Below are 9,292 nucleotides of genomic sequence, written 5' to 3'. Positions count from 1 at the left end.
GTGCGCACGGGAGGCGCTGGGTTCCCATCTGCGCATGTGTACTCTTGCACCCTCGCCCTCGGGCCTGTCATCGCGCTGGCCCGGCTGCGTGCGCATCGCACCCCTCCTTCCTCCTAGTGCGCACGCGCAGCTCCGCCCCCGCCCGCCCCCGCCCCTTCGGCGCTCGGGAGGCCGAGTCCGCACGAAGATGGCGGCGCCGCTCGTACCCCTCTCGCAGCAGGTATAGTGCTGGGGCGCGCGGCGGGGCGGCGGGGCGGCGGGGCGGCGTGAAGGGCGAGGCGTGGCGGAAGCGCGGCTCCGGGGAGCGGCGCGGCGCGCGCGCGCGGAGGGCTCGGGCGGGGGCGGCGGGGCCCGGGCGGCCCTGAAGGTGACAGGCCAGCGCGGCCCGCCGACTCCCGCGCCCGGCGACCCTCCGAGAGGCTGCCAAGAGGTGACGGGGGGCGCGGCCGCCGCGCGCGTCTGACCCGCTGGGCTCCGGCCGTCCGTCGGGGGCCTGCGAGCCGCGTCGCGCTCCGTCTCGGCCGAGGTGGGCGAGGGCGGTGGGCCCAGTCGCCAGTCTTTGTCTCCCGCGGGGTCGGGCGTCGGGGCGGATGGCGTCCCTGTGTGGAGCCGCTCGGGGATCCGGGGCGCGCCCGCCGCGCCTCCCGCCGCCCAGCCCTCCTTCCCCAGGGAGCTGCTTCCGCCGCCCCTGCGAGGTGCGAAAGGCGCGGATCCCACGCCCCCCACGGTGGGCGATAATCTGCGTATCGATGAGAGTATCAGGCGCCACAGGGACGAGCGGAAAAGCCAGGAGAGAGAGGAGGGCCTCTGTGCTTCTGGGCAGAGACATTCATTCATTCATTCATCCCTCTCTTAACATGCGTGGGGTCAGGTGCTGGGAGCGCAGCGTCTCCCACCGACAAGGTCGTTGGTCTTCTGGAGGTGACACCCATAAAAATTAGAAAGTACTCCTGTCTTGCTAGTTTGCCAAATTACACGTATGTCCCCAAAGCATATTATAAGCAGTTTGCTAAAATCATCTTGCACGGGGTCACGGTTACCAGTGAGGAAACACCTTAGCTTCGGATCTTGGCCCCAACTCTTCCTCTTCCTGAGTGTCCTTGAAGCAAGCTTCTTAGTCACTGCACAAATCAATTACCTCATTTGGAAAATAGAGCTATAGAATGCATTATCAGAAGACGTAGAAGAACTGTGAAAGCACATTTTGCTCTATGAATTTGAAGCTCTTTTGTTACCATCACTAAATTTGGGTGTTTGAGACTAGAGACCACTGCCAGCATGAATGCCAAAGCCGGTAGAAACTGATAGGCAGGTTGGTGCACCAGGCTCTTGGTCCGGAGGAGAAAGCAATACAGGATTGTAAGTCCTACAAGAACTAGCCACTCAGCAGCTCTGTCAGTAAATTAACAGTGTGGAGACCAGTGGTTATTAATTAACACGTTCTTACAGCACCTGTGCATGTATTCTGTAAATGGATAAGGACCAGGAAGATGTGAGGTGTATGTTGAGATGGAGCCTTGCTATGTCACCCAGGCTGGCTTCCAACTCCTGGCCTCACTCCAAGTAGTTTTCCAAGTATTTGGGGCTGCAGGTTCATGGGGCCCTGCATGGACATAAGCTGTCCTTGTTAGTAGGCAGGTCCTACAGTGTAAGGTCAGGAAGGATGTCTCAGCCAAGCCCATTTAAGGATGAGTGCTCTTGGCTGTATGTGTGCACTCCTGTATGCAGAGACCAGAGGACAACCTTGAGTGTCCACCTCTTTTTTGATAGGGTCTTATTGGCCTTGAGTTCATTAGCCAGGGCACCCATCTAGACAGCAAGCTGGTCCCCACCTCCCCAGCACTTAGATTACAAGTGCATGCCACTATGTGGCTCTTAGATGAACTCTGGGGATAGAGCATGGATCAGGGCAAGCATGTTACTAGCCGAGCTGTCTCTAGCCCAGGCACTACCTCTGGCTTTTGGAGGAAGGTCTTTTCAAACTTTTTAATTTTGACATTAGCCATAATTTGGATTTTTTCACATTTGGGCCATGGTAGTAGCTGGTGGTTATTGAATGCATGGGAGTTGGATACATGCTGTCAGTTTTTCCAAAACACCAGAATATCAAGGAGAAGGTTCTTGGTGAAGAAGTATGGTGTTTACTCTGAGCTAGTACCCCAGAAACAGAAAGTTCTAGGCTAGCCGGGGCCATGTAATGAGACCCTGCCTTGGGGAGGTGGGGGATTCTGTTTTCCTGATAAAGTGGTTGCAGGGTAGGATGGTGTTTTTGTCACAGTGAGGTGACTGATGTGAAAACATGAGTCAATTCCTGAGATTCACCTTCTTAGAATCTTCTGGAATAGAATCTTGATTATCTTTTCCCAGACACCAGCTTCTGACTTGCCTGCCACATGTTCTCCTTGGCACCACGATGTGGCCAATTTTCTGCTCCTTGCATAGTCCAGCTGTGTCGTCATGGTGTTCCTTCTTCGTTAAGCTCTCTTAACCTTTCCCCCTTCTGTGGTTCTGTTCCTGATTCCTTCCCTTCCTTCAGTGGCAACTCAGATGTCATCCTTCCCAGAGGCCTTTGCTAGTCATGGCATGCAGACCTGTGCCTCACAGGACCCCACAGCCCTCCTTGTCTGCTTGTCTGTTTGCTGTCTCTGTGTTAGACCTGTCATCAATGGGAGGACAGGCTACTTGCTGGGTGCCCAGCACTCAGGAGGTGTCACCCATGGGTAGCAGGGACTGTGGCTGCAGCTGTAGCAGTTCCCACTTGGCTTTTCTTCCCTGTGGGGTGGGCTGTGGGTGGAAACAGGAGCTGAATCAGCAGCTGAGGATCACAAGTTCAGGTTATGTCTTCTAAACTGCTCCCCCACCATGCTTGTATTTTTGTGATTATCTTACTATTTTTTGTGCTTAGTTTGTGTGTGTGTGTGTGTGTGTATGTGGGCATGTGTGCCGTGGTGCCTGTAGCGGTCCTGCATTGATACTCTGTGAGTCCAGAGTCTTGCTGGTTGCCCAGGCTGGCCCCAAACTTGTGGTGATTCTGCCCCAGCCTCTGGAGGCCTGTGATCACAGATAATACCTGACTGCTCCCTATCCCCTTGTTAGCAGAAGGCCTGGTCCACAGCTCCCTTGCCTGCTCCTATAGGGGCAGTGTGCTGAGGTTTAGTTCAGGGTTTCACATGCTCTAGGAACTCACTCACTGAGCAGTCCTTACATTTATGTTTGTAGAAGTCAGAATACAACTTAGGAGTTGGTTCTCTACCTCCACCATATGGGTCCTAGGCATCAAACTCAGGTCATCAGGCTTGATGACAAGGCATCCTTACATCTCGCTGGCACCAAGTTGCCCAAACTGGCTTTGAATTCATGGCAGTTCTGCCTCACCCTCCTAAGTGCTGGGGTTACATTGTGAGCCACCTGCTCAGCTTCTATACCTGCCTTTACATATATGTGTGTGGGTGTTTGTGCAGGTGCCCATGGAGGCAAGAGGGTGTTAGCTCCCCTAGAACTGGAGGTACAGGCTTGATGTGGGTGCTGGGAACTGAATCTAGTGTTATGACAAAGCATGAGGGGGACCTTGCGTGGGTGAGGTTGACTGAGGTGGAGGGACAAACATGCCAGGCAGACAGAGCTTAAATGAGAAGTTTTATTAGAAAGGGGAGGGAGGGGGAAGGAAAGAGAAAAGAGACAGACAGACAGACAGACAGAGGGGGGGCAGAAGAGACGCGGTTGACGGGAAACATCCTGTCTGCCCCAGGGGAACCTCGAGGAAGAGATTAGGAAAGGGGTGTGGAGGGAGAGAAGGGTCTCTCTCTTTTTTTTTTTTTTTTTTTTTTTTTGGTTTTTCAAGACAGGGTTTCTCTGTGACTCTGGAGGCTGTCTTGGAACTAGCTCTTGTAGACCAGGCTTGTCTCGAACTCACAGAGATCTATCTGCCTGCCTCTGCCTCCCAAGTGCTGGGACTAAAGGCGTGCAACACCACTGCCTGGCCAGAGTCTGTCTTTTAAAGGGGTTCTTTGCACCTGTGTGCAGACTACACAATCATGGAACCCTGGGCTGACCAGGGTACTGTCTCAGTGCATTCTGCCAGGTAACAGGGACAGGCCAGCATAGTGCCTGAATCCTTACACCTAGGTCCTCTGTAAGAGCAGTAAGTTCTCTTGAAGGCTAAACCATCTTCCTAGTCCTCTGCCTGCCCTTAAAGCTCAGACACCAGTGTTACTGTCACCCAGTGTAAGCCCAGGCCCTTGGAGCCAACGTCAACGATCACAGGAATAAGGGGCACATTTTGGGATATGACTGAGGTGTTCTGAGGGTTGGACATGATTGAGTTTCCAGCCACAGGACCAGCAGGAGTCCACCGCTCTTCTTTCTCTGCCAGCGCCAGGAGACATTCCCTGTTATCCTCTGCGTTCTTCACCCCAACACCACCCTGACCATCAGACCTGCAGTTCTCCCTCCACCTCTCAGAGTGCCAGCAAATCCAGCCTCAACTTGCTCTCCCTAACCCCAGGAGCCCTTCCTGCCCTTTCAGAGGAGCTGGGACAGAGCCTGAGGCCTTGTGCACAGCCTCCTCCTTTGTCTACCCAGCTTACTCCTCTCTGGTCAGGGGCTTTTGACTTCCTCCATCTCTCTGTCCACCTCCTTTCTCTATGCTCTCTAGTCCCAACCTCCATGCTCAACACTCTAAACCTGCCTCCTGCAGGTGCTCCTGACACTTTGTCCCTGCCCCCTGGGGCCTGCTGGGCTCTGAAATAGGCCACTTCCTGAGCCTTGCAATTCTCTGGGGAGTCCAGTAGGTCCCATTGCTATTGCACCCCCAATCGGTCTCGTTTCCTCCTTTTCTTCCTACCACCATTTCCTGCCCACTCCCTTGCTCCAGAACCTTCCATGGCTCTCATTCTCTTGGCAAGGAGTCAGGGATGTAGCTCACTGGTAAAGTGCTTGCCCTCTCAAAGTGAGTCTGGGCTGGTGAGCCAGCTCCGCTCCCCACCCACCCCCCACTCTGCTCTTCTCTGGCCCCCTTGGCTTTTTTGACTAGCCTTGCTGTTCCAGTCTCATGTCCTGACCCTTGTCTTCCACTCACCAACAGGCTTTGTTGCTCCTGGTGCTGTGATGGCACTGGGAAACTGTCCTTTTGCTCTCCTAACCTGAGATTTCATTCTGCCCAGTACTTTCTGTGGGTCCCCTGTTTATTACTATACTGAAGGTACCCTAGGCTAGAGGAAAGCACCTGGTCTCAGTCTTCCAGGGGACTTGGGGACACTTTCTTGAACCACATGCCATGGTTGCAGGTTTTGATTGTTTCCGGTGCTGTGGATGAAACTCAGGCCCTTGTATGTGCTAGGTGGTGCTTTACTGGCAAGCTGGGCCCTAGCCCCTCTAGAAAGACTCTTGTTTATTGCATGGGAAGAGGCCCACATTTGTCAGGTGACTTGTGAAGTCCCATAGCCATGGGACTTCATTGGAGTTGAACCACAGCTGCCTACTGAGGAGGCGCCCCCAACCCCATTCTTCCACATATCCTGCTGGGCACCCTGCCCAGAGCCCTGGGCCAGGCTGATGTGTCTGGAATAAATGTTGAGGACTTTGGGACACTCATTTGTCCACTTGCGCCTGTGTTATTTTCAAGGCTCTTATCTTTCTGGAAGGCTGATGACTATGCAATGTGCCTTGATGGACAAAGAGCAGGGGTCTCGGGGCAGATTTGGCCCTCCCTGGAAAAACCAGAATCCCTTGGCTACTTTGCTGATCTGAGTTGCCTGCTTTTTGCTGACTCCTGAGGCCCTGTCAGCAAGATCCTGTGCTTCCTCAGCCCCAGTTCCCATGCTCGTCTTTTAGCCTGACCTCTAGGCTATGTTGCCAGCCATGATGCTGTCAACAGTACCATGGGTTGGATGATTGGCCTCCTCAGCTTGGCTTTCCTGTAGCAGCCAGTGTCTCTGTAGAAAGCTTTTCCACACAGTGGGTCTAGGTGGGCAGCTTGTCAGCCAGCATTAGGGAAGCAAAGGCAAGATTTCTGTGAGTTGAGGGCCAGCCTGGATTATGTGGTTCCAGTCGGGCAGGACTACATAGTTAAACCCTACTAAACAAAAGCAGTATACATCAAGAGAGAGAAGAGGGGAGGGGGCTGTATCTTTAGTTGCTTGCTGAGTTAATCATCTGGGTCACTCTGTTCATTGTTGTGGTGTTTACCAGGTAGAATGTAAGCCGAGTTGGAACTATCTGGTCCCTGACTGGCTAGGCTGACCCAGCTCTTTGTATTGTGCTGCAGTTTCCTGTCCTGAAAGGACTGATTCCGGGTGCCAATAGACATTGATGTCACTGGCTGCCTGCAGTGACTGCTTCTCAGAGCACCTGCTTGTTGCTTATATCTTTGTACTTTTTAAAAGATAACATTTATATACTTGTGTGAGCATGAGTGTGTCACTACTATGTGTGGTCAGAGGACAACTTGCAGGAATCAGTTCTTCCTACCTACAGGCCCCAGGCTTGGCTTTACCTGTTGAACCATCCATCTGGCCATCTTTATGCTTTGTATACATTGTGTACATTTTGGGGGAGAGGATTCAGATGGGTATTTCACCTGGTTTCATCTTGAACTTGCCATCCTCCCTTCTCACCTGAGTGCTGGCATGGCTGATAGCACCTGCCTTTCCATGTGTCTCTTTGACTGTGGCTGACTTAGGGATAGATAGGAGGAAGGTGTTTTGTTAAATAGGACATGGTGTGCCTGGACTGCAGATGAGTCCTGGACAAAAGGCAGACAGGCGGCTGCTTGTCTAGAGCTGGCCTGAGGCCAGTGGTTGCAGCAGGAGTGACACCTACCCACTGTCCTCAGGCAGGGCCACAGCTTGCTTCTGGACAGGGTGATGGCCCTAGTGATCCAGCATGATGGGTTCTACTCCCTGTGGAGTTTAAGTCATTAGCCATTGTGGCTAATATGGGCTTTCAAGCTACTGTGCTTGGTTTGGTGTAGGAGTGGTGGGCTCCAAATCAGAACCTCATGTATTCTAAGCAAGTGCTTTTCCTTTGATTTCGGTCTTCAACAACCCTAGCAAGGTTCTGATGCCACATTTGGGGGTCTCAGACTCCTGCTACTGGCTGCATGGGAGAACTTTCACCCGATTGAAAGCAGGGAGAGGCACAAGAGACCTTGCCTGAGAAGGGCTGCCCCATGAGTGCATGAGTGGCATACCAGGGCTCCCATCTCCCCACACTGCCTTCCTCCTCAGCTGCACTGTCTCTTCAGGGAACCTTTTCTCACAGATGGATGGCTGCCTGCTTGTGATCCCTATATTCTCTTTCTGTTTGTTTCTCTGTGTAGCTTTGGAGCCAGTCTTGGCACTCATTCTATAGACCATTGAACTTACAGAGATCCGCCTGCCTCTGCCTCCTGCCTGGCTGACTCCTATATTCTTGCAACCTCTGTCTCATTAAAAACAAACTGTGATGATATTTTGTTTATGATATAACACATAAAGCTTGCCTGAAGATCAGAGTGCAAACTTATCCACACTAGCTAGCCATAGAGGCCAGGCAGTGGTGGTACACACCTTTAATTCTAGCAGCCACACTTGTTAGCTATAGAGGCCAGGCAGTGGTGGTACACACCTTTAATCCCAGTATTCGGGAGACAGAGGCAGACAGATCTTTTGTTAGTTCAAAGCCATCCTGAGCTACAAGAAATTGATTTAGTCTAAAAGAGAAACAGAGCTCACACAAAGGTGATCTCAGCACTTGGGATCCCAAGCCTTTAATCCCAGCACTAGAGAGGAATATAAGGCAGGAGGAGACAGGAGCTCATTGCAGTCTGAGGAGCAATACAGGTGGAAGCAATCTGAGGTTCAGTGGATCACCCCTTCAGTCTGGGCATTGGTAGAGGTGAGAACTCTCTAATGGCTGGCCGCTTTGCTTCTCTGATCTTCAGCTTTAACCCCAATATCTGTCTCTGGGTTTTTATTATTCATGCTACAACAAACAAGCAAAACATCTTTTGAAACAGCTGTCATGGAGCCCAGGCTGACCTGGAACTTACTGTGTAGAGGAGGATGGCCTTACAGTCTGATCTCCCGGGCCCTGCCTCCCAGGTGTTGGGATGATAGGTATGCAACACATGACCACAGTATGTAGTGCTGAGGATGGACTCCACAGCCTCATGCATGCCAAGACAGTGCTCCACCAACTGAACTATATAGCCCTGGCATTTTAAAGACATTTATTTTGAGTCAGGCTCTCCCAGTGTAGCTCAGGCTGACCTCAAAGTTTTTACATCTGTGTGTCAGCCTCCTGCTCTGCCTGGCTTGGGATCTCCTCAGTAAAGTGATTGGCACCTGCTGTGTTGCCTCTCTTGCCCATGCCTCTTTACTTACCCTGTATCCCAGGGCCTGACTGTTGCTCACTGTCGAGATGCTAGGGGATTCGAGAAATACTGGGTGGGCTGTGTTGGGAAGAGCACTGCCACAGAGAATGCTGGGTGTGGGTATGCTGCAGTAGAGGAGCTGGTCAGAGGGTTGCCTGTGGAAGGGAGACAGTCAAGAGAAGCAATAGCCGTGCGGACCTGTGAGAGGGCTTGGTGGGTAGAGGCACTTGCCACCAGGCCTGCTATTTGAGTTCAGTTCTGGAAGCCACGTGGTACGAGAGACCAAACTCCTACAAGTTGTTCCCTACAAGTGCTGTGCCCATGCTCATCCTTCCAATAAACAAACGGATGAATGAAAGAAGTAGCCATCGGATGTGCAGACTAGCCCCTCCGAGCTCCAGGGCAGCCACGGCCACCTCTTACCTCTGCTTTACCTCTTTGGCACTGCCATCAGTTAGGGGCTGGAGAGGTCCTCATCACAGGGAATTAGCCTGCCCTTTCTTCTGCCTCCAGCCCTTTTTTTTTTTTTTTTTCCTGGTGCTGGAAATGGAAACCACTGATTTGCACGTTAGGATGTTTATCTTTGCTGGAAAATGTAAAATTGAAAAGCACACTCCTTTTGAATTAGGAGAAGCTAGTTTTCAGGCTGGTGTGTGACTGAAATATTAAGCAGCATTATTGTTCCCATTGGGCTGGATGAGGCCTCAGGTCCCCTCCCTGTCTGTGTTGGGATCTTAGATGCAGCTGAACTCTGGTGGGGTCTGGGAGGTATTTGTCTCTTAGGTTTTGTTTGGTTCTTAGGTAGGGTCTCTGAGGCTGTCCCCATCACTCCTAAGAGTTGGAACCTTGTGAGTGGGGCTGGGAATCTTGGCCAGCTGGGTCTGCTGAGCACCCTGGACCATGGGATTAGTATTCTGTCTCAGGCCAAATTCTTTCACT

At 52.2% G+C, this 9,292-nt stretch overlaps 1 protein-coding gene across 14 annotated transcripts in view; it reads left to right on the top strand.

The window, feature by feature from the left end:
* Positions 1–134: 134 nt before the first annotated feature.
* Eps15l1 (epidermal growth factor receptor pathway substrate 15 like 1) overlaps positions 135–9,292 on the top strand; it is an 81,043-nt gene continuing 71,885 nt past the window's right edge. For 12 of the 14 annotated variants that reach the window (XR_004771606.1, XR_004771607.1, XR_004771605.1 and 9 more), the window contains exon 1: positions 135–220. Coding sequence is in view for 10 of the 14 variants with exons in the window: in XM_035450543.1 (XP_035306434.1) it covers positions 188–220 (33 nt within the window). In the remaining 4 variants the exon portion in view is untranslated. The remainder of the gene's footprint in view (positions 221–9,292) is intronic. The other 2 variants (XM_035450546.1, XM_035450544.1) reach the window with 1 other exon arrangement.

The sequence above is a fragment of the Cricetulus griseus genome, assembly GCF_003668045.3.
Source record: "Cricetulus griseus strain 17A/GY chromosome 1 unlocalized genomic scaffold, alternate assembly CriGri-PICRH-1.0 chr1_0, whole genome shotgun sequence".
NCBI classification, from domain to species: domain Eukaryota; kingdom Metazoa; phylum Chordata; class Mammalia; order Rodentia; family Cricetidae; genus Cricetulus; species Cricetulus griseus.
The sequence above is the reverse complement of the archived record's forward strand: the minus strand, read 5'-3'. Positions and strand labels throughout refer to the sequence as shown.